The sequence below is a fragment of the Mya arenaria genome, chromosome 17, assembly GCF_026914265.1.
Source record: "Mya arenaria isolate MELC-2E11 chromosome 17, ASM2691426v1".
NCBI classification, from domain to species: Eukaryota; Metazoa; Mollusca; class Bivalvia; order Myida; family Myidae; genus Mya; species Mya arenaria.
The window spans coordinates 17,852,502-17,879,320 of NC_069138.1; the positions used below are offsets into that span (position 1 = coordinate 17,852,502).

The 26,819-nt window shown below is 34.3% G+C and overlaps 1 protein-coding gene across 1 annotated transcript in view; it reads left to right on the plus strand.

The window, feature by feature from the left end:
- The window catches only part of LOC128224266 (uncharacterized), a 77,765-nt gene that overhangs the window by 36,864 nt on the left and 14,082 nt on the right, over positions 1–26,819 (plus strand). The window contains exons 2-12 of the mRNA XM_052934070.1: positions 2,738–2,865; positions 12,823–12,932; positions 13,269–13,365; positions 14,211–14,332; positions 14,882–14,941; positions 17,017–17,284; positions 18,176–18,232; positions 21,862–21,982; positions 23,721–23,897; positions 24,201–24,369; positions 25,062–25,138. Coding sequence (XP_052790030.1) covers positions 2,744–2,865; positions 12,823–12,932; positions 13,269–13,365; positions 14,211–14,332; positions 14,882–14,941; positions 17,017–17,284; positions 18,176–18,232; positions 21,862–21,982; positions 23,721–23,897; positions 24,201–24,369; positions 25,062–25,138 — 1,380 coding nt within the window. The 5' untranslated portion in view covers positions 2,738–2,743. The remainder of the gene's footprint in view (positions 1–2,737; positions 2,866–12,822; positions 12,933–13,268; positions 13,366–14,210; positions 14,333–14,881; positions 14,942–17,016; positions 17,285–18,175; positions 18,233–21,861; positions 21,983–23,720; positions 23,898–24,200; positions 24,370–25,061; positions 25,139–26,819) is intronic.

Below are 26,819 nucleotides of genomic sequence, written 5' to 3' on the forward strand. Positions count from 1 at the left end.
ATTTATTTGTCTACGTACACGAACATATTGATGCAAATACATGGGTTCAGTTGTTCAAATGTGTCCGTTTTGGACATAAAGACTGGTGATGGAATGTCTGTCATGGTGAGCTCGTGTTCTTATGGCAGATACTCAGAAACAAGTGTTTTGGATAGTCGAATATATCTACTGGCTTTTATAGTTTTATATAGAACAGTGCGTATTTTGATATGTTTACATACAACTGTAATTCATTCTTTTTTTAAGATATGATAATAGATAAATAAGTTAATAGTTAAAAGCATCTTTGTGAAAAGTTTTAAATTAACACAGGAGTCTTTTCAGGATATCTGCCAGTACTTGAAGAATGCAAAAAGGAAAACAATAATTATCGCTATATATCGCGATACAGGTCTAGCGTATCGAACTATATATAACTATATATTTTTAGCCTTAACCCATAGTCATATTGACAGGACAAGATCGCACAGGGTCAACGTCAATAACACAGAAAAGCCTAATCGTTACAACCCAAAATGTACAAATCGACTTGACGAGAGCCGTGACGTGATGTTTAATAAAATCCGATGGCATAATATTTTACAAAACTTATATTTCAATACGAATTTGTTAACTTTACAAAATAATTTATAGTGCCCATATTTGCACAAATGCTAGTTCTTGTTGTTTTCCATAACAGTTCATTTTAAACATTTCCACAGAATGTTTCTGGGTTTACCTGCGAGTTAGCCTTCAAAAACACACACATATATATATATATATATATATATATATATATATATATATATATATATATATATGACACATTTTAACAGTTTAAATAAAAAGCACATATTGAAATATCATATTTCATGTATTGATTGATATGTAAACAAAACATATATTAATTCAAAATACAACACTTTTATGCTACCTGTTCACACTCATTTACTTCAGTTTTACTAAATTGAAAGCAGCATCAATATATGTCATTATACCCATTCCGCCTGTTTCCAGCTGGTGCTTAAGCCTGATGAGTTTTTGCTCAAGCTCACGGTTAACTCGCTTCATCAGCCGCTGCTTTCCACCATTGGCGTGCTGGAATAGTTGGAATAGCCTCGTTTGCAGCCTACTCTTTTTGATCAATGTTTACAAGAGTGTATACATTAGGGTGGCACTGGCGCAGTTGGCTTTTATTTTATGGTGCCAACCCTCAACATGACTTATAGCGCGTGGACCATCATTGTCGTAATGGTATCACGCTCGGCGGTCTTCCTCTACCCACTTCTCAGTTACAAAGTCCTTAAACCGAGACACTGGCACAAACTCATTGTCACATTCTTACAGAGCCTGGAACCACACATCCTCAACAGACTCTAAGGGAACAAGTGGTGGTGCCGAAGCACGTAGCACGAACTTTGTCACTGCTTCGATGTCTTTGAAGTCAGTAACAAGACCATAGGACTTCACTTTCCTCCAAATACACTGTGTGATTGAAAGAAACATCCATGGAATTGTACACCATCAAACACACCACCACTGACAGCACGCCACGCTGCTATGTTATAGTCCATCATTATCGCTTCTTGGGATAGAGGAATGCTGTGTTCACAGGCGAAATTCAGGATGAGGGTGCAGAACCTGGTGAACATTGTCTGTTGGTTATTGGAAGTAGTCCATACCCTAATGGGCACATACACCCGTCGATAATGGCTGTAGACAGTTGGGTCAGGTTCTCAGCGGTGGCGGATATCAGCTTTCACTCAACATCACCGTCGTTATCGATGAGGAATGGTTCCCCGGCTAGCGTCTCTGTCTACTTTCCTTCAAAGTTGACATCTGCTCTAGCATTCGACCGCTGTCTGTACAGACTCGATTTGGCATCGTAGAATTTTTGCGTTTTGGCCACAACCGCTTGGGTGAAATCGTCCCATTCCAGAGATATTGTCTCTGTCAGCTATCAGTTCTTAATTTAAAACTGTTGACTTAAGTTATGTTTTATTTGCATCAGTTAGGACTCATCAGTATTGTTTTCAGAATAGTTTGTAATCAGTTCTAATTTTTTGTCAACATTATTTTTATCTATTTACAATTTAAGAAATATTCTTTTTTTATAGATATGCATTGAAAAAAAAGGACAAACTTATAGTTATATTCTACAATAAGTATGCATTTCAAACATATAGAAACAAGATATCCGTAAAGAAGTGAAAAATTTAACTGCAATTACAATTATTTTTTGTGTAGTTCATTTTTTATTGAACAGTATAGAGAATACAGGTAAGTTTGAGGTGCGAAGAGATAATTGGTGCTAAATTGTTAGTGTGTAAATTAGCGGTTGGGAAAGTGGGAACAAACCGGAGTTTGTTAATCAACTTGATTTAATGTACCGCCAATTTCATACAAAAACTTAAATGTAAGTTCTTAAAATTGAAATTAATTTATTATCTTTGAGTTTAAATAACATTTAATATAAAACATATTAATAGTAAAATAAACAATGCTTTAGGTACTTACAAGTTGTATACCACGACTATGTTTAAATATATGTATGATTTCAGAATTAAAGGTGCAATTTTTAACCCATGATAAGTAATAGTTGTTTGCTTAAAAGAGGCTAAAACTAAAGTTCGTTTTTAACATTGTTCTATTTTTAAATTGTTGGTCAACGTGTACCTTTTATATCGAACTTTAGTACATAAAACATCTATCAGTTTCATTTTCTTCTCATTTAACACAGTTGCACCCTACATTTCAGAGAACCATGCACATTTATCTAGTGCTACTATGTTTGCTGAGTGTTGTGCGTGTCACGCAGGGATATTCCCAGTTCCCCTGCGCAGATCGTAATGGACCAAGATACTGTGCTAAAGCTAAACAGTGCAGGTATGTTTCATAAATATTAATAAGGTACTCAGGTGATCAACATCAACATCATATTGGCCTTTTTGTCCTTGATTTCTCACTGTTATTTTCTTGATATCCGTCTGTGTGCTTGTCAATTTGTCTGTCACTATATGTCTGCCTATTATTCTGGATGTCCAACTGTTTCACTGGATGTATGTCTGTCTGTTTTGCTTGTTGCTTGTTATTCTGATTGCTTGTCATTTTGCTGTTTATTTGGATGTCTATTATTGTGGATGTCTTGATGTCTGTCTGATTACTGTTCTGGTTGTCTTTTTTTCTGCCGTTCTCTATGCCTATTTTGTTGAAGTCTGTCTAAATATTATTCTAATTTTCTTGATGTCTTTCTTTTGGATATCTGTCTGTTTTTCTTTATTGGCCTTTTCATATTAAAAAATATAAATATTATTGCGAAATGATAACTTTCACTTTCTTTCCATATTTGCTGCTTGCAAGTGTGAAGAGTCATTGCCTTTGAACTTTATCTTATTGGCTGTTCCTTTTTATGGGGGTTGGGGGAGGATATAAATATAAAATCTTTTTTGCTAGCGTTTGTTTCGAAATCTGTTTCAAGTTGCAAGTTTGTGATTGAAATTTTGTTCAGTTTGTTCGATATTTGGGCATTGTTTTTCAACTTATATATTGTAAAAACTAAAGATGAAAACAGAGGGTGGACAGAGGGTGATGAATTAATCAGCATAACCAGGCCGGTTCAGGATGTTTGCTACTGCTTAGGTTTTGCTGTGTAGACTTGTGAGGGTTGTTTTATTGTTTTTATACATTATGCTATTAATTATGGCTTCGAGGAAGATGCCACCACTAAACTATAATAGAACTGTACTCTGTTGGAACGACGTTAGTGAGCTTTTAGGATGAAAAAGGCGGGGCCTCCAGCGAGAGCGGTATCCCCTGTACAACTCTTCGATTTCGAAAAGAGGTGTCGCATGATAATTGTTTCGACTAGGACGATGAGGGTTCGGACGGGGTGTAAGCGGCTTCGTAAGCACAAGGAAAAATAGAAGAAAGAGGAGAAGATTCAGAAGGGTACCAAACGTTTTCATCCCATAATTTCATCCTCGTTTGTTCCTGAATCAAATAATTTGACATAATATCTGACAGGAAAAAACGGATTTAGAGAAAGTTGTTACCAAACCACTGCAGAAACTTAGTCGACCGTTGTCAGAGTCTGATTCTGCTTTTCATCATCATTAGATACTGCTGAAGGTGAAAATACATCAGTTTTCATTTTAGACTAAATGGAGAGAAAATATTTGGGGGCTGATTTGCATTATCTTCAGACATGCATCTTAATCGAATGCTAACCCTGCAGGGTTTCAAGCATGTCGGGAGCGGCGTCAAAAAAGAAGCAGTTGACAACAGGGCATTTTTTCAGCTTTAATCAAAATGATAAATGTGCACATGAAAGTAATCATTACTTTGTTTATAAAACAAAGGGAAATTAAGAATGGCCCTTACTCAGGATCTGCCTGACGTTCGAGTCTATTACTAGGACTTTATTTTGAGGAAGAATTGTCAGATATTTTGTACCTCAATTCTGTTACCATAAATTTAGATCAAACACTATAAGAAAATTAGAGGGGTCTAAATTTGAACAGACAAAATATCAGAGTTTGAATGTTATAGATAAATTAACAAATACTTTGATTTTAAATCATACAAACTGATGCAAAGTTTGAAAGTGTTGGATATTTTAAAGTTTTCAGGGAATGTTAATACATTAGTTCGAATTCATTACTTTTTTTCAAAAAAATGATTTTATGTGTGTCGCATTTCTTTAAATAGCAAGAATTTACGAAGGTTGTTGCTGTCAAATTTTGGGTTCAAAGATTTGGTTCTATCTGATCTGTTAGAGTTTGGTTTCCAAATAGGATTTACAGATATTATGAATACTATGACAAGGATGAAGGATACTTTGAAGTATTACAATTATGAAGGGGCTGAACTAATTCCAGTTCAAGTTAAAGATTATTGGCGAAAATAATTATAATGTAATGCGCTAATGGGTCCTTTCAAAAGTAAAACTTTCTGTTCCAACTTAACTTATTTCTCCATCAAATACAGTTTCAAAACAGACAGTTGAAGATAGGAGAATCATTTTTGGATTAAAGTAGGTTTACTAGCAGTCCGTTTAACGAGTATTAGCCAAAAGATTAGTATCTAAGAGAATGCCTTTCTTTGAAATTTCTTAGAATTGATGATTTTGTAAGGTGTAAGCAAAAGGTCAAGGGTCCTTAATGTTTAAAAAGATTTGTCCCGGGCTTATGGACAAATAAGCATATATCAGTCAAAATACAAATAGTTGCATATGTTTGGAGGAAACATATATTTTGCGATACTGTTTTGACGATAGGGTGTAGATCGTCGGCGCAAATATGTCAACGTGTATATGTTGATGTTAAGAATAGCAAAGCTGAATTATTGAGATGACCTGTTAGAATTAGAGAAGACTTCATTAGCCTTACAATACTTTAAGTACCATATTGAAGAAATGTGGGATTGAAGGATCTCCCAAGAAAATACGCCTAAGACAGAAGTTAGCTTTTCGCATTAATAATGATCTTTTTGGGTGTTCCGTTCTTTGGTAGAAACATGGCAATATAGATTACTTCAGTAAGGCTAGTAGAGATGGGATTGTTAGTGAAGTGTTGGATCTTGAAGAATAAGGCGAGGAAGCGAAGAAAACTTAATTTCGTTGGTTACACAAAGTTGAGTTTTACTTGCTAGGTTCTTAAATTGGTTGAGAGGATTGTACAAAGAAGTTGTGAAAGGTAAGTTGAATATAATTCCAGTACAGGCTACAAAGGATTTTATATGGTGGACAAGATGTCTTTCTTTGTAAAATGGAATTTCCATGATGCCTGTGATAAAATATTTGGTGAAGATAGTTGTTTGTCAAGTGGTGGCGGATAATGTAATGAAACATACTTCCAGACAGTGTTTTCAAAAGTAGTTGTGGATAAGAAATTGCACATAGCAAGTTTAAATATGCTAGCATTAGTAGAAGGATTACAGCTGCGGGTTTAGAGCTTTAAGATTTTCAGAATAAAAGTATTATGCGATAATATGGCAGTATGAATGGTATATATTTCAGGAAAACCGAGATTTAGAGTTATTTTATTTTAGAGAAATTTGTTTTAAAGCCCGTTAAAAAGAGTTTGAAATCGAGGCTGAGCATTTGTCATCAGGTGATTATATAATTAATGATTATCTATCACGATGGGGGTTGGATCAGAGAGATGAGGTTTTTTCCCAAGGTGACTAGGATTATTCATTGCAGTATAGTGCAGTGTCAAAAGAGGATTTTGAAGTATCTTGTTTGATATACAGATGTATAACCTGGTAGTTTTGAATGCGATGAGTCTGGATTTTAATCTTCTTTCAGAAAAGCAGTTGAAGGAATTAAAGGGTGTTGTAAAGAATACTCATAGAAGAGCATATTCTGAAGGCTTGAGAATACATTTAGGAATTCGCATTAATTCCATTTTATCATTTTGTGTATATAATGAATTTAGTTTTCTTTAGGTGTTAACTGAAATTTGCTATTATACTTTCTGGTTTTAGGTTGAAGTTTTAAATCAATTGGGTTAGTAAGAAATTATGTTAGTGGCGTAGATTCTTTATATTTATTTCTGGGTTATAAGGCATATCAAATTAATAATTTCTTTTCAAATCTATCTTTTAAGGTAAGATAAGGAAAAGAAGTGCATTTAGTGGAACCTAAACATTCTTAAAAAGTTATTTGAAGCTTTTGGCATGACTAAGGTTGATGACGTGGTGTTGTGTCTTTTTTTGCTTTGTTCTTCTTGCTAGGAAATGAATTTTGTACTAAAGATGTAGTTTTCTCAGCAAATGGTTTATCAGTTTATTTTAAATGGTCATATGCTATTAAAGCAGGAGAAAGAACTCTAGTGTTACCTTAAACTGCTTTAAAGCATTTATGTTTATGCCCAGTGAAGGCTTTTAAAAAAATATGTTAAAAATGTTAAAAGCGGTCAAAATCAGCCTTTACTTTTACCACGGTCAGGTCAACCAGTTTACTATAAGTCCTTTACTCTTTATCTGTCTTAAAGAAGGGAATAAGTGAAATAGGCTTAAAAGCTAATATTTTTCTACATATTGCTTTAGAAGAGGAATAGCTAGGAATGTCTAGATATATTGTACAGAAATTAGAGAAAGCAGAATAAAGTAAAGTTTAAGTTTGACTTCAATTGCTTTATAATTCAAGTTTGTTCTATTTCCACGATTCGACAAAGCAGCCTTTAAGTAACATATAACAATATGTATGTAAATAGTTGTTTTTATTGCTAATGAGTTTTAACAGTTTTTGTTTTTGTTGCGCATGTAATTGTGTAAGTTGAAAAGTTACAAATGTGTATGCGTTAGTTATACTATTTTATGTGTATCATTTTTTTGTATTTTGTGTGCTATTGGTTTGCTTTTTCTGGCTTGGGTTGGCGGTTTTCTTGTGTTTGATATACATTATGAAATATATTTGTCTTTATTGTTCTGTGAATTATGCAGATCGACTATATTCGATTATCAATGCAATAGTTTTATTAATGAACAGGTGTGCGTGTAATTTATTTAATGGCTTGTTTTACTTTATATCTAATTCGGTTAAGAGTAATTGTCAAATGGTCACATTCTCCTTTTTTATGAATAGAAAAATATTTGCTTTATTCTATATTTAAATATATCATAATTCTTGGTTAAAGTGATTGCAAACTTCCCTCCGGCCCTTCCCTTAAATAATGCTTTGAATTGCATTTGTTATGCTTCTATTATGTTGTGAGTTTTTGTGTTTATATAAATCAAATGTAATGTTGTTTCATCTATTGTCAATTTTTCATGTAATATTCGTTAAATTGACTGGTTTTCTTTCATAATTCTGTTTGTATGTATGTTATTCTTGATGTGTGTATGTCTGTCCGACTGTCGGTCTGGTGTCTGTTAGTTATTCTTGATGTATGTATGTCTGTTATTCAGGATATCAACATGTCTATTATTCTGGATGTATGTCTGTTATTCTGAATGTCTGTTTGTTATTCTGGATTTCTATTAGATGTTTTATACTTGATCTATGTCTGTGTGTCATTCTGTCTGTCTGCCTGTCTGTCTGTCTGTGTATCATTCTGTCTGTCTGTCTGTGTGTCATTCTATCTGTCTGTCTGTGTGTCTGTCTGTGTTTTTCGTCTGTCTGTCTGTCTGAGCTGTCTGTGTATCTGTCTGTGTGTCCTTTTGTCTGCCCGTCTGTGTGAGTGTATGTGTGTCTGTGTGTGTGTCTGTCTGTCTCTCTGTCTGTCTGTTATTCTAGATGTATATTCATGTGTTATTTTGTATTTGTACGTCTGTTGATATCAAGATGTTTGTCTGTCATTCTGGATGTATGTCCGTCTTTTATTTTGGATGTACATCGGCCTGTTTTATCTGGTGTCTGTCTTTCTATTTTCTGAATTTTTATGTGTCTGTTATTCGAGATACCTTTTTGATGGCACATCTTGATTTCTGTCTGTAATTGATGATTTCTGTCTGTTTTAAGGCCGCCTGGTTATCTAGAGATATCATCCCTGTATGCCTTTTATTCTCTGTTTCTGTGAATCTGGATGTCTGACTGTTATCTGTTTGTATGTCTATCTATTTTTCCTTGATATCTACCGTCTATTGTATGTCTTTTATTCTAAATGTATGTCGGTCTGTTATATTTGATATCTGTATGCATTCTGGATTCCTGTTACTTTTATTCTTGATGTCTGTATGCATTCTGGATTCCTGCTACTTTTATTCTTGATGTATGTCTGTGTATGAATTCTGGATGTCAGCTGTCTGTTATTCTAGATGTCTGTCTGTTTGTCTGCATTCTGGGTGCCCGCTGTCTGGTCAGTTATTCTGGATGTCTTTCTGTGTGCATACTGTATGTCCGCTGTCTGTTATTCTGGATGTCTGTATGTATTCTGGTTTTCTGTGACTGATATTTTTGATGTATGTCCTTTAGTCATTGTGGATGTCTGTCTGTAATTGTTGATGTTTGTCTGTAGTTCTGGATATGCTTATGTGTGTCTGCTTTTCCAGATTTCTGTCTTATATTCTGGATAACAGTTTGCCTGTTCTTTTGGTTTTTCGAAGGTCAGAAGAGCTTTTGCGATCACGCATGCACCCGTTCGTCTGTAAACAGGAGCTAGATATTCATAAGAGCTCAATTCCTGTCTGAAACCAGCCAGCTCCGCAAATGCATGGCTAAATTATGGCACCTGAAATACAGACAAATATCTAAAGGAAGACACATTTGCATAGAGAGTTGTGTGTTACTATAGTTGTTCGTTTCCTTTGCAAAAATCTTGCCTTTCAAAAGCATTTTCTAAGGGAGATAACTACTTTGTAAAGTGATTTGTGTATGATTATTATATAGTTTTTGCTCACTATGAAACATATGGTTCAATATGTTTTAGCCCCCAAAAGCCAGAAGAGTTTAAGGACCTAGTTTAAGGAATGTTTGGCATGATACTCCCCTGCTGTCCATATTCTGCTAATTGCACACGTGTCACAATAGGGGCCAATTTCCTGTATAATGGCTTATTGGCTTAGGGCCATTTACGGTCCAATATGATGATGAAATCTCCAAACCTGCACAGCAGGATACTCAGATTGAAGATATGATAAGAGAGATCAAGGCAAGTAGATTAAGATCAATACACACAGAGCTTGTAAAATATACCCCGATTTTTTTTTGATTTTTTTTTGGAGGGGGGTCACTCATAGAAGGCTTAAACAAGGCCTTTAATATATGGTCGTTGTTCTTTACCAAGATTGTTAAAATTCTGTCCTTTGGTCAGAAGTGGCCCCGCTCAAAAGGTCACAAGTTTTCTATTTACATATATAGTAAAACCCCTTTTAAAAGCTCTAGGCCAAGACCCTTGATATTTTGTATGTATCATCTTATACATTTCCTCTACCAAGATTGATTTGTTTACGCCCTTGAGGTCAAAGGTTGACCTTTCCTAGGGGTCACAAGTTTTTATATACTTATATAATAAAATGTTTGAAAATCCTTTTGTCTGAAACCGCTAGGCCCAGACCCTTGATATTTTGTTACCAACATCATCTAGTGGCCCTCTACCAAGTCTGTTTAAATCGTATCCACGAGGTTTAAACTGGCCCGACCCGATTTTGACATTCGTTCTTATTTCTGAAGGTACAGCAATATGCATAACCAAGTTTTTTCAAATTATGCCTAAGTGGTAAAAGCTGGCCCCAACCATATGTATTGGTTTGAATTTATAAAAAACAATGTTGACATTGGATGATATTAAATGCGATTTATTTACCTAATTCCTACTGACCTACTTTCTTATTGTTGAAGCTACAGCACAGCAATTTTGATCATTTGTACTCATTTTAAAGCAAATATTAATGTTGTGCTTGGTTGACATTGACTGTGACTTTTTGAGCTACAGCAATACAATGTGGACCATGTTTAGAGTTTTGAAAACACATATTACTGTTGTCCTTTGATGACATTGACTGTATCATTTTGACCTAGTTTCTTATTTTTGAAGCTACAAGAATGAAATTTGGACCCAATAATTTCAATATTGTGCTTGGGTGACCTTCTTTTTTATTGTTGAAGCTTCAGCATGCATATTTGGACCATGTGTTTTTCAGTTTTGAGAATAAATATCAAGCTAAGATATTGGGTTTGTAGCATTGTCTAATAGTTTTTTACCAAGATTTTGCAAATTATGCCAATGAGTTCGAAATTGGCCCCTCTCCGAGTGTCACCAATGTTAAATAGAGATACAAAGGAGAGAAGAACTTCATATTTCCTTGTATAAGCCGAAAGGCCCTGAGCTAAGATATTTAGTTTGTAACATTGTCTATTGGTAACAAGGGTTTAAAACTTTCACTCAGGTGAATGATTTATGGCCATTTTGGACCTATTCGTATTGTATATCAATCAAACATCAAGCAGTTCGATATCCATGAGAGCTCGGTTCCTTTAAAAAAACAGCCAGATACGCTTATATATGAGTGGTTTAATGCCGTTTGAATTTTGAAACCTTTTCACAGTTTACTCTTAGGGGACTAGTTTTATAGATATATGTGTATAATTGTAGTGTTTACATCCCTTTGCCCTAAGAAACATATTATTCACGTTTAGTCATGTGCCTGTTTCTAGCATGCGCATGGTTTGAATATGAACAACTGTCACTTACACTGACACATTTTAGAATAGCTCATACAACTAATATGCTGTCCTCACTTGCTAAACATGCAAAATAAATCAACAAACCCAAACACAAAATGTTCCAAGTGAACTATAAATTTGTTGCATATTACCATTATAAACGTGCTCTGGATTGAAAATGACCACAAGAGCCATGACAGTAGAGCATAGACCCCAAGTGTCTCCTGTCTGTCTTTTCTGGATTTCTGACAATCTGTTTTTAGCTTATCTGAGCACATTGAGATATTGTGAAAGGGTGATTTTCCGTCCTATGTCGTCGTCAGTCTGTTGTCAACATTAAAATTCCTTTAAACAACTGGTATCATGCAGAACTTTGATTTCCATGTCAACCGAAAGAAAAAAAAATATTTTCTGAATGTCTGTCTTTCTGGATGGCTGCATGGATGGACGGACAGATGGATAACTCTTGATGTTTGCATATTTGGTTAAACCTGTGTTATTATTATGCATATTATTCTTGCATGAATGTCTTCATGAAGTTAAGGAAAATGATAAGAGGGACAAATCGGTATTTTGTTAAGTTTATAAAGCTTTCATTGACCTATCTACTCTGATTAAATTGAACTATAAATTTCTATAAAACACGTGGTTCAAACTTAACTGTTCATTGCAAGTATTGCACTTATTCATATATTAGCCACACCGATAAAGTGAGAGGTTTTGGATTTTAATAACTTTTTTCAAATGAAGAAGTAATATGGAAAAAATCATGGCGATACCTGTTTACCGAAAATTGCTTTTTAAAACTAAATTTGACGTCAAGCTCATGAGTACACTATTGAAATTTCAAGGTTTATTTCCGAAAAGGATGAATAAATATCGATAACAATGGTTCTTACGAATAATACCATGTTTAATATGAAAGAAAGGTGCAAAAATCATGGTATTCACAGGTACCTTATGAGACGATAGTTGATCACACTAAGTATTTTAGAACCAACCAGTTATTAAATATGTATGCGTTTCAGCTATCAAAAACACAGTAAAAATCTTATTATCCGTAACTCATAGTTTCCATAAATGCATTAGTTAATAGTAGTTTAAGATATATCATATTCATGTTTGTTATACATTTCATGTATTGATTTTAAATACGAGTATCACTTTAACACATGCCTTTTTTCAGTAAAAATAGCAAAAACGACCTAACTGTTTTGTCTGCCCTAGTGACGATCCGAATATCACAAAGAAATAAAATATCTCGCGCTACATGGTTTGCAGATATTTTGCATAATATAAAGACACAGATGCATCCAATCGTTTTTTTTTCTGTCTATAACCAAGCCATAAAATTTATATTGGATATATATATCAGACCGATATATTCTATATATCAAAAATACTTTGTAAATGATATCTATCTAATATCGCTTTGCACTTCAACTCAAAGTCGGACCGATATCGTGTCAGGCAGATATGGGGCCGTTCTAACTTAAGTAATCTATCTGTCATTGGTCCTTCATCGCTTCGACATTCTTTCAGATTGAGTGATTTTTTTCTGACCAATTAAACCGGAAATAAAGTATAACATGTGATAAAATTATATTAAAATAATAACTTTCAACAGCCTCTTAAGATAAAGTGTATCATATGGTACACATTGCAGAAGGCAGTGACGTAACTTTGCAAATTACTCATATAGAAAAGTGATTAGACTTAGTATTTTTTGTTCACAGACCATGTGTTGCACTGATGTGTATGACCGAGAAGAACAGGGATTTGTTTAAATTGATGTGTTGCGATTCGGACGCCGCTCGGCATTTATGCAATGGACTTTGTGAGAACTGTAAGTTATTTTTAAGGTTATACAATTTTAAAAATACCAACCAACACCAAGAACATTAAAAACAGCAATCGTAGAAGTTTATAACTTCTTCCTTACTTCATTCACAGTGGTATGTTTAAATAATGAAAATAGAAACTTTAAACGCTCCTACAAAATTGGGTGAAATATAGCTGCCCTTGTTGCCTGTCTGGACACAATGTACAAATGTCCCAAACTCTTTTGTGTCTAACGATGACATGTATGTATGCACCGTGCTATTAGATACAGAGCTTCGACTGTAAGTAATCATATCTTAATCACATCAGTTATAAATTATTTTGATGCTTTGCTTTATAGCCGGTTCTACAACTTTAATTCGGTATGACGCTGACAAGAAAGAACGTGCCCTATTATGCCCCGCTGACCAAATTATATTTAAATGTAAAAGTTGTCGGTAAGTTTTCATATTGAGTGTTTTTTGTAATGTTCTGTTATAATTCTTTCTTTGTTTTATGTAGAAAAGACGAATTCTTGTTACGTACACTTTGTCAGTACAGATGGTGCTTTCTTCAACATGTATAAAACAATGAACATGAGGAAACATTTTGTTAAACCAAAGAACGTCACCCACAAAATTTCCAAATAGGTATTGTAACTGTCCAATTTCAGTTGAAATACAGAGCAGATGTATCAACTGTTATTACTGTATGTGTAATGTAGTTTTGGTCATTTATTTTACATATTAATAACCGACCAGCACATACCTGTCATATGATGCCAACATTGTGTGTTCAACAGACATCAAAATTTTGAAGATGCAGTCTTACTACCAAATGAAATATACCACAACTAATACAAATTTTTCATATACCAAAAATAATGAATATATGTCGAAAACAATGGTTTTGATGAATTATACAGAGTTTAATTTGTAAGAACAGTGCAGAACACGTGGTATATCTACCTAATGAGACTATAGTGAATCAAAGTAAATGTTTCAGCATTCTCCAATATATAATATTGCTTTTTCAGCTATTAAATAACCGTTACAATCTTCTTATCAGTACTTATTTTTTTCAATAAATGCATTATTTAGTAAGAAGTAATTATGTTTGTTATACATGTGTATGAATTGATTTTGAATAAGAGTGTCACTTTAACATTAATTATTGGAATTATCGTAACAACTGTACAGCAAAACACGAATATGCATTCGAACTATGTATCACAAGTTACTCTTAATTGAACATTTTTACTATATGATATAGCTTGATGTATAAAAGCCCTTATATTTTCTAGCCCATGCTCGGAGATGATGTGTTCAAAGGATGTACTGAAGGAGGTGTTTAAACAACAATGCTTTCCAAAGCTTAACTATGACCAGCTTAAATCATCGGAATGCAAGGATCTGGCTCATAAATGTAAAGAAATATCATCTAATTTTCAAAAAGTTTCTTAAATATTCTACCGATGTTGGGAAATAGTCCTTCAATTTAAAGTACATGAAATACATTTTTGGCTGTGGCAATTCATTGATTACACATATTGATACTCCCGTGCTTAAAATAGGACTTGCCATTCATTCAAATGCATTGGTGACATTGTTTGTATTGTTTTGAAGCTTTTGTCCAATCATCATTAAACTTGGACCAACCATGTTACTCTAGTTACTTCGGAAAAATGTCATTGAATTGCTTGAGTTACACAAACCGTGTCACATCAGTTTGCCACTCTTGTTAAATGGTATTATCTTTCAAAACTATGAAAAGAACATGTCTGTAATCTGTAACAAATTCTTATGCATATGTTTAAATATGTATTGAATTTATTAACTTTATGAAAAAGGTCTACATATTGAGAAAGGAGTTTGTTTATTGATATATATATATATATATATATATATATATATATATATATATATATATATATATATATATATATATATATATATATATCCATTTCATTTGTAGACAACAAGAGTACACTGTCCATGGTTACAGATGATCTCAAACCGTCGAGTCCAGCTAAGAGTGAGTATTAAATAAAATGATAAACTTTAAGGTAGAATTTCTTTGTTTGTAAAATACCAAAAAAAATAAACCAGGCGTGCCCGTAGAATCGCTTGTTATAGTTATAAAAAAAGTCAGGTTTAATGCTAATCTTTGACTTAAGCTATTCCAAATGCAGGATTTCTTCAATGTATTTTACAGTTGTCGCCACTCTCTGAGTAGTGGTGGGTTGGAGTTTTTTGGATGGGACGTTGAAGCCACCTGAAGGTCAAGGGTTTGAAGCATTTTAACAGCCAAAGTTTTCATTTAAACATATCTTTACTAGTACTTTTGAGGCCAAATTAATCTCTGAATTCATATACTAGTTGGGTTAATTAAAAGGTGGTCTTCTACATGACCAGATCGCTACGACTCTAAATTTCTTTTACTTCTTCGCAACCACTTTTTACAAGAAAGTGCATGTAGGTCAGAAATAAATCAAGACGTTCCCTGCAACAAGCATACCTAACCTACAAAGATACTCAGAAATGTTCTTACATGTTAGTGTTACTTATTCTCATTTTCTAGTAAATCAATAGTATGTTTAGCGATCGATTCCTTAAGAAAAACGCAACCAGGCACCCAAAAATCATAAAGCATAGACTTTGCTTTTGGGTCAGAATTTATGAATGAGAAGTCTGATTAACAGCGGTCTCTAAAATGTCTTTGTACTGGACAGTTTTGAACTTGAATCAATTTCGAAGGAGCTTCAATATCATGTAAGTCTAAAACACAGGTTTCTTTTTGACTTGGCTTACTGACTAACGCACAAGCATTTTGACCAGTGAATGTATGCTTTATAAAGCGTAGCAGGATACTATTTATTTCTACTATGGTCATTATTTACATTGAACTACAACGAAACCTTTAACACATGTACACTTATCCGCTTTTTAGTAATTATCGCTGAAAGGAAGCTTTTTGATCTCGCTATACGGTCGCTGACAAAAATGCCACATATAAGATAGTATATAGCCGTTATTGGTCATTAAAGGCTTGGTTTAACCTTTTACAAGTGACCCCTGTCCCCGAAAATAATATTTAGTGCAAAGTAAACAGCTTTTGTTTATTGATTTTCTTTGCCCTTTATCAGATCGGAATGTCCTGCTTTGCAAAGGTTTTATTTACGAAATGAACAAAACATCGTTTCTTAAGACTAATATCTTTATTATGTTTACCTTCTGAAATACTATTTAACTAATGCTTTAGAAAGTAAATAAGTGAAATTCTATATAAATCGTCCATTGACGTGATTTTTATCGTATAGTTTAACAGTCTTATTCGTTCATTATTCTTTCAAATCGGTTAAAAATGCAATTTTCATTATCTATACAAGAATCGGTTATGTATTAGTGAGACAGTGAGGTTATCTACTCTTAAATTGTCAACTCTAAATGGCCCTGAACCAATCAGGATATAGACCCCTACTTTGACACTTTATCCATAAACGAGGAAAACACAACAGGGCATTAACATGACAAACATATTTTTTGAGGGGAAGGGAGGGGGTCAAATATAGAAGGCTCAAACTAGGCCAGTAGGGAAGCCTTCAAACCAATACAAACGATTCTTATGTTCTTGTATTAGTCGGTTAGACTCACAAGAGCTCTTACGGCATTTTAGAAATTAGTTTGTCGCAATAAAATTCGCTAGAACAACTGTGACCCTGTTTGTGATTTGTTGTTTTTGGCGTCAATGACGATCGTCAGCGGGAATCCTGAAATTAATTGTTTTTTAATTGTTACGTTCCAATTTTAAAAGCAAGATATAACGAACAACGTGCTGCAGAAAAAACAAATCACCATAATAGCAGATTTCACCAACGAGATTAATAAATAATTAATATGTAGGTCAATACATCCAAGAAAACTAATATTTTCTCTGTATTATATAAAAAAATCTTGACTCAAAGTAAGGTTACGTTTCAGTTGCATCTTTTATTGCAATGAAAGAACAAAGCAGAGAAAACATCAAGGATATTTCACATGAAAAAATACAAAGGGCTAACATCATTAAAAAAGCTTTAATCAATATGTTTATTGTATTGTTCATTGCAGTAAGTGGGATTACTACATCGTCCGCCGTGGACAGCTACAAGCCTGAAACTTCATCTTCTTCAAACCCTACCAAAACTCCTGCATACCAGACTACAACGGATGCATTCTCGACTACAACATCTTCATATCCGACAACAACATCAGCATATCAGACCACAACGCCGGCCTACCAGACCACTTTTGAACATTTTTATAATGGTCTCTTCGTTACCCTTGGTGTTATCAGTGCACTGATAGGGACTTTTTTTAGTTTAGCCGGATTTATATTGTAAGTCGACACACACAATTTTATGATTTTGAGATAATCTTATTCCAGTTTGAAGACTTTTTAGTTGGTTTGGATTTTTATTAAGACAAAGATGGCACACTGCCATGTGTATGAAAAAATACTTTCTTGCTTATTGAAAAGTATTTGAAAAAAATTACAGCTTGTTCTTTCTTGCATCAGAATGAGATCTAAACTAAGGTATTTCAACACACCATAAAATAAGTTTGAACTCTTTTGATAAGCAGATGTGTCAAAACAAATATCATACCTTCCCTTTGTAACATAATAAACACCAAAAGATCCCCTCAGACAAAAGCATGCTCGACCCTGAAGGGGTCCGCTTGTCTTTATATACAATTATTTCTCAATCCATACAGAACCCAGGCTTTGCTAATTTGCATATTACCAACCAAGTTAACATATGTGCTATGAACGTACTTCCGTCTATAACGGAATGTTATCATATAAACGCACATCCGTTACATTACTTTCCCCTCCGAGAAGTCTAGGAAACTCAAGGGTAAGGCAACTCCGTTCCGGCAGTTGTCAATATCCCACAGCTGCCACCATTTGTCACGTGTAACCTAATAGACGCCAACAGATCCCTTCAGAGAAAAGCATGCTCGACCCTTAAGGGGTCCGCTGGCCTTTATATACAGTTAATTAATTACAGATGGCATTATCGCTGTGGGTGGTTGCGCTGCTGTGCTAACACAAACCATGTTAATAGCTTAAAATACGTTCATGATATTCGAATAAAACTTGAAACTCATGATGTCAGAGACAAAACGCTCATCTATTTCAACGCTCTTTGATAATTATTTGGTTATACACCTTGCTTTATAGGCTCTTGTCTATATTTTTCAAAGAAGTCGTCGTTCTGTTTTTCAGATGTGATAGGAAATATAATAGATCGGGAATATCGCTTTGGTGTTTGTCGCACTGCAAGTAAGTTATCTAGTACTAGTAAATTAAATAATATGTGATATGCATCAGTACAACGTTAATTATATACTCAGAAGAAAAAGTTTAGTCAGAACTTCTACTTTGTGAATTAATATTCGTAAATAAATCTATAACTTAAAACCTTTTGACTTACCACATAGTTTATTTAATATCCAACATTTGTAAACAATTTAAACAGACAGTATGAACTGATTCCAGTATTTTATACTTCATATTTATCACAGGGGTCCAAATGAATAATTATGTCGATGTCAATATCTAGTGTGACCACCCCTCGCTTCAATATCAGCAACACACCGACGTCTCATGCTGTTAATTAGTGTTCTTATAACGTGAAGTGGAATTCTCGACCATTCTCCATGGAAAGCCCGCTCAAGGTCCGCAACGTTATTGACGTCATTTCTGCTACGTAATTTACGTCCAAGATAATCCCACATATGCTCGATCGGTGAGAGATCAGGTGATTTCGCAGGCTTATCAAGGGTGTCAATGTTGTGTCCCGCCGGAACGTTTGTGTTTCACGTGCAGTGTGACAGCGAGCGTTATCATGCTGTAGAACGTCAGCATGACGGTTGGCTGTGTACGGTGCAACGACGGGAACAGAGGTTTCATCACAATAGCGAACAGCATTGAGATTTCCACGTATTGTTTTAAGTTATGTTTGCCCACTGTATGAAATCCCACTCTATGTCATAACACTTCCACCACCGTTTCGATAACGTTGGATGACGTTAGCAGGATCCAGCCGTTAACCTATGCGTCCCCATACACGCCCCTGTCATCTGCCTCTTGTAGATGAAACTTCGATTCGTCTGTGAAAACGATCTTGTTCCATTGCCGTCTTACCAGCCAAGACGTTGGCGAGCCAAATTTAGACGTGCTGCACGTGACGCGCACTCAACGGAATGCCAACTTTAGGGCGACGAGCATGAAGTCGTGCGTCGGTCAGACGATTACGTGCAGTGAAAACTTAAATTCTGGTTCCTGTGACAGTTCTTAATTGATTTGCGATTTTCCGGGCAACCCTGAAACGATGACGTCGAGATGACGTCACTATGTACCGATCTTCGCGTGGCGTCGTTGTACGAGGTTTGCCTGACCGCGACATGTCCTTAACGCTGCCCGTGTTAATTAATTGTTCTTGGAGACGAAAAGTAGTCCGTTCGTGAACACCAAAACGACGTGCGACGTCGGCTGCGCGTATAGCGGCTTCCAGCAATCCTAAAGCGATATTTCTATTATCTAATGATAAGCTTGGGCGACGTCCCATGATTGTTGTCGATATCTTGTGTCCAGATTATTTTAATATGGCCACTACACTATTCATTTGATACAATTGGCAACAAAATGCCGATTTCCGTGTGCACGTGCACCACATGAATTTCGAAGAAATAGCAAAACCTATGTATGCAGCGGTAAATCAGGCATTAACCGATGTATAGATGATAAATAGGTCAACCACATGTTGTTTAGACGTTTTTACTAAAACTATTTTCAAAGTTGTTTACTAAGTACCTAAATGAAAATACTGACTAAACTTTTTCTTCTGAGCATAGCTTATTTTATATATAATGCCCAAATGTGTATTTCTTCCCAAAGCACTTGTTCAAGTGGCTACTAATAGACCCTCTTAGTTTTCGCAGATGTTTTGTTATCTTGTGCAAACAATAACTTAAGTAGATTTTATCCAATTGTAACTAAGCTTGGCGATGGTGTTTGTGAGCATTCAAGTCAAGTTTAATTTACAGTAGCATATTCAATGGTTTGGGCAAATATATATCGTAAAATAACTATTAGCCAATAATATAATAAGTGAACAAGTTATGTTTGGAAATATATATATATATATTATTATATTATTATATTATGACTATTATATATATATCAACACCATCTGCAACACCATCTAAAAAGATACAAACCATGTTCATTTCATTTGATTAAAATACTTTTGCGTTGATTTACATGTACATATTAATTTTGAATATAATCACTTATATAATACTAGTTTATTTACATTCAATGAATAGGCAACTTTTAAGTACTCGGCTTAATCATTAAGAATCTCAACTTTCGAGGGTGTTTAAAGATCCGCCTACTGCCACTCATCCAATACACATTCTCTGTGTCAGATTTTGCGTTGATAATGTGTCAGCCAATGGGGTAGTATTCTAAGTCAGTTAGATTGCCTGAATTAGAATCGTATGATTAAGAATAGGCGGAATGAGAGTAGCGAAGGTTATAATTAATGTCATCTTACTATAACTTAAAGTTCAACTTCTACAGATATATCTAGTGCAAATAGTGATTTCATTGTGCATTATTTACTTGATACGGAAACCTTTTAAGATTGAGATTTTATTCTGATATTTAAGGGACATATTAACATTTTTCTTTTTCCCTAACGGCTGCGCAAGCCTTTTAACGTTTTTGTGTTTTCTTCAAATACGTGCATAGTTTTACACAATAAAAGAAAAACAAGTTTGTCAACACACGCCTTGATTCTACCATACTACTATTTCTACTGTTACCGTCCGTTGTTTCAACAATGACTGTCCATTATTAAAATATTGGACGGTCCATTTTTAAAATATTGGACAGTAAGTAAAAAAAAGTTCACAACACAGTCGAATAACCCATATAGAGTACAAAAAGAATAAAGGATTACGTCACAAACATGTGTTATAGGCCATACTATTACGGCTAACATTTATATTTATCATAATATTAATGCTAGACGTTAAATAATTAGTTACTATTTAATATACCAAGATAGAATACAAACGAGGAACACAAAAAAAACGTTGTTGAAATAATGAAATATATAATCTGATTTCCATGAGTCGATCAGGTCAAAAACTGTGACTTCATAATCATACTAAAATAAAAATAACATGCTGGTTATTATAAAAAAAATGGTCAGGAATCTTTTCATTACAATTAAGTAATTGATTCCAGGAACTAAACATTCATATACATTCTGGAAGTTAACAATTAAGTCAACATATATACGAAGCATAAACAAAATTCATCAATTACCGATTACTAACAATAATCGAAAACGAAACTCACATTCCTTTTAATTACACATGGGCACGTAATGCTTAGCTGTTATGACTGTCTGTCGTCAACATTTCCTTTCAAACAACTTTTCCTCCAAAACACTACCCCAATTACAACCGAATTTTACAGGATATTTTTAGATAGTCCTCTTCCAGATTTCTTAAAATAATTAGGTTCGAATTAGAACTCTGTTTGCCATGACAAGGTTTAAAAGGAAAACCTTCGCCTCCGTTGTCCAGATTTCAAAATATTTGTTTTAAAAGTACCACAAGTGGCCAATTATGAAATTGCTTCGAACCATATCATTATATGAAAATTCTCTCAAAAAACGTCCTAGGGTAGCCCTTTATCAATTTACTTCGAGTCACAGCGAACATGCTATTTCTTCTAATTCAGGTCTTGTCCGTTCTTTTATCATGATGTAATCATAGAAAGTCACTAAGTGAAATATCTCATTTTTCATGTATAAATTATACAATTTGGAAATGAGAACAGCCCAAAAATAACCAAATTTCAATCTTAAGTAATCCAGTTATTGCATTCCCTAGGTTGCCAGATAAGAGGGAAGAAAAGAATAAGGAGGAACAAGAACTATTACTGTCGGAAATTGAGAAAACGAATGGTCTCCAGAAAGAAATAACTGCCCTAAAGACGACATTCGATGAAATGGTAATGATTGTAAATAAAGCCATGACAGCTAAAGGAATGGTTATCATCATGTGGAATATGCACCTGGGGAATTGAGCTGAACACTAGTTTAAATACATGTGAATTTTGTGCTGTACATATATTGATGAACTCTTATTCTTATGGGATATGCAGTTACAAAAACAGCGTATATTTGACAACTAGAGCCACGTGGTATTCTGTTCATACAAGTAGACCTGCAAACAAAGGGATATAATGGGGGATACATCATGTATAAGTCTTATGAAATATATCAATATCTAAAATGCAAAGTGGTAAGACCAGACTCAATTGTGTTTGTAATTAATATATATAAGGAGTTTAATTTAGCAACTGGTCCTAGTTTATCGCATTTTCACTATTCTTGTTTTCTATAAATTGCGCATTATTCTTTTCTGAAATAATACTTTGACCTTAAATAGGAATGATCTTTATGATCACCACAACAACCATTCCTCATTTTTTGTTGTATGCTCTCCACTGATTTAGAGAGATTCATCAGATTTATGTGTTTTACTGTTTTGAACATTTAGCCTGCATTCGCTTTCAAATCAAACCACAGCGCGCACAGGACTTGGAGTCAGTTTCAAAGGCTTCATTTCTGAAAGAATTCAATTTGAGCGTGTTTCTGAAAAAAAACTACATTTAGTTGGCTTTTAAAACTAATAAGGCATATACAAATGTATGATCGCAATATATTTCACCACGTAAACACAAAAAGTAAATAGTTGTAAAACAAAGACGTTGTTGATCACTCAGTAAAATATATATCGTACTCCAAAACATGTATTCCCGATATCAAAACCAAACTGAAACCTGTATATTTTTCCTAATGAAATAGCTATTTTAGCCTGTTAAGCTTAAGACGTCTCGAGAAATGGGTACCTGGCCCTTTTTAACTCACAATAATTAAGATTGAGACTATTGCGAAACTTGTAAAAGCATTGCGGAAGGAGCTGCACTCCTCACAGGAAGAACAGAAACACGATAACCTGAGCAATGAAGTAGCCCAGACACAACAAGTAATAACACTGCATTCCTCACCGGTAAGATTCAGAACAAGTACAATTCATACTTAGACATTACAAGGCCCGCACATAACTTGTAGAAACACTGCAGAAAAAGCTGCACTCCTCACCGGTAAGAATGTGAACAGGTTCAAGGGAAGCTAAAGCATAGCGAGACCCAGGTACAACTAGGGGAAACTCTGAAGAAAGAGCTTCACTCCTCACATTAAAAAATGTGAGAAGACAGACTGAGGCATTGCAATGGCCTGGCACAATTGCTGGAATCACTGCATAATGAACTACCCTCCTCATAGGTAAGAATGTGAACAGGTGCATGACAGACTGATGCATTACGAGGTACAGGCACAACTGGTGGACATTCTTCAGAAAGAGCTGCCTTTCTCACAGGTAAGAACGTGAACATGTACTATATTGTAGAAAGAAAGAGATATAGCGAAGCCCAGGCACACTTGGTGGAACACTGCAGAAAGGGTTTCCCTTTTTACGAGTATGATTGTGATCAGAAACAAGACATGGACATAAAGAGGCATTGACCCGAAGGAATCAAACTCCGCTAAAATAGTTTCACTCCAATAAATGCATATGCATTCATTATTTTTAACATAAGAACAAGCTTAAAAGTTTTGGCTTGTAGCTGTGTTCACACTCAAGCCAACATTAACATGTGTAAATTGTAATTTCATTATTTACAGGTGATTTCCAAGGATAAATCAACCAAGGAGCTAGAATCTACGATCAAAAATCTTGAAGAAACATTGCGGACGGAGCTGCACTCCTCACAGAAAGAGCTGGAAAAAGACCATTTGAAGCATGACCAAGCCCAGACACAACGAATGGACATCCTTAAAGAAGAGCTGCTTTCCTCACAGGTAAGAACTTGAACATGAACTACACTGTAGAAAGAAAGAGATATAGCGAAGCCCAGGCACACTTGGTGGAACACTGCAGAAAGGGTTTCACTCTTTACTGGTATGAATGTGAGCAGTAACAAGACATGGACATAAAGAGGCATTGACCCGAAGAGATCAAACTCCGCTAAAATAGTTTCACTCCAATAATTGCATAAACATTCATTATTTTTAACATAAGAACAAGCTTAAACGTTTTGGCTTGTTGCTGTGTTCACACTCGAGCAAAAATTATCTTGTGTAAAATGTATTTTTTATTTACAGGTGAATTTAAACGATAAATCAACCAAGCAGCTAGAATCTACGATCAACAATCTTGCAAATCTTGTAGAAACATTGCGGACGGAGCTGCACTTCTCAAAGGAAGAGCAGAAACAAAACAACTTGAACCAAGAAGTTTTACACTTGTGGATGATGGATATTGTTCAGAAATGTATGTATAGGTGCAAATTTAAATTTTATCAAAATACTTAAGATGAGGGTTTCTCGTTTGGCCAAACTGCGCGAGTAGAACAACAATATGTTTTATATACTAAGACATACTTAGTATACTTATTTATCGTCGGTTACCCCCGATACCCCCGATACACTACAGCGCTATGTTTCGTTGTGTACGGTGGGCGATTTTGCCACTATAATTTCGTAATCATGATTCATGAATAATCAATGAGGCAGATTCATTTGTTTCTCAGGATATCTTCTACAGATATTTGACACTTTATGTTTAAAACTTTCGACTAGAAATTTCATAATCTTATTTTCATCCTATTTTTTGATTTTCTTTTTTTTTCAAATTAAAAAGTCGCATTTTAAGTAATTGATGTGCATTTAAACCATAGCATTAATCAAAGCACATTCTGTTCATCCGTCTGTCGGTCTATCCAATCAAACAGTTTCCGGTCAATAAATTGTAAATGCTTAGTTCCAGGGCCCTCAAACTTGGTATGCAGATTTGTCATGCCAAGCAGAAAAAAAGTATGATCTTCAGATCAGTGGGTAAATGTGAAATACGTTATAACCCCGGGATGATATCCGTTTACGATCAAATACTGAAGAATCCTTGGTCTTAGACACCTCATCCATGGTAAGCAGGATGCTTATAAAATGAAATCTCTTGTTATTCAGGTGAGGGTACCAAAGGACAACATTGTGGTAACCTGCACCAAAATCTGGAAAACGCTGAAGCCCAGCAACATTATGTGGTAGGAATACTTGTCATGACAAGCCAATGAACTCTTACGTTTATCAAGTCAGTTGGCCAAAAGTTGAGGTATTTTAAAACTTGGGCCAAGGAGCCTCAAACTTGAAGCCATGCCAGCGGATGACCCATATATATAATTTATACCAAGATTTCGATACGACAAATATGACAAATAAAAAATGAAAGTCATTTACCTACAAAATTTTGTTTAAAAAACAACATGTGCTTGTCATTCTTTCTCTTCCTTCTCGAACATCAAAGTTTGTATATCAATACATTTATAAAAAAGATACAAAAAAGATTCCTGAAAAAAAGTATCACATTATTTAAAGTGTATACATGTTCAATAACGCACAACAATCTCATAAATACGTTAATCTTGACATCCACTCCATCTTGCAGTGACTTTGATATATAAGTCTATATAGGCCCAAATAATGATGTCTCTCCGAAAGCCATTTCGATCAGTTTGGACAAACCACATTTGGTTATACCATGAATCAAAAGACAGCTCGATTTGGAAAGGATTATTGTTAGTTTGTGATTTTCTTATATTTTAAAAAAAAAAAACATAGCGGAGTCTAAGCGGAAAAATGTATACTTTACTCGGTTACTGAGCGATATGTTGAGCAACTTTTTTATTTTTTGAAAATAGTGGGTAAAAGCTGAGAATGTACAAAATTTTGGTTGTTACAAAACGCAAATTACATTCTTATATATATATATAAGAAATGTAATTTATATATATTACAAATATTATATATTATATAATTATATATATATATATATATATATAAATATACTATTTATATATATTCACTATATTTGCCTTTAAACGGATGTCTATGAATTCATATCATTTCCTCAAGTTATAGTCATACCTACAAATGAGGCACATACTATTTAGTAAATATTGAATGTTAGTACATAACGAAAAGCAAACACTATTTGTTCATATCGAAAAGCAGTTCTTGGTTGCCGATCTCTTTGCTTTTTGCTATAAGCCCAATTAATACCTGTTACGACCATATATATATGGCATACAGATGTCACAATCATACTGCTTAGTATGTCACTCAATTTTTCAGGAAAATTATTCAAATAACACGTTGCATGTTCTTAATGCTCGTCTGTCTGTGACAAAAATGGAATGGAATTTTCACTATAAACGTTGTAAAAAATACTTAAAGTGATAATCAATATAAGCAAAATAAAGTTTGAATGATATCATTTTTTTATCACTGGCAACAAGATTGTAACCGTGTATTTAATTACTTTGAACAGTTAAATATTAAAGTGACACTCTTATTCAAAATCAATGCATACACATGCATCAAAAACATCAATTTTGACTGATAAACCATTAACTGCTAACTAAATAATGCATTTATTGATAATATAAATTACTGATAACAAGATTGTACCCGTGTATTTAATAGCAGAAAGCACAAAAATATTAAATGATTGGTGAATGCTAAAAGATTTACTGTGGTGTACCAGTACTCCAGCCAGGATTTGAAAAGGGCAGGGTGCTTGGTCCAAAAAGGCACAAAATGATATATAAATATCGAAAACAATGGTTCGTATGAAAGATACCGAGTTTAATTTGAAAGATATGAGCATTAAACATGGTATTTCTACCTTATAAGACTATAGTACATCTTTCAAATTAAACTCGGTAT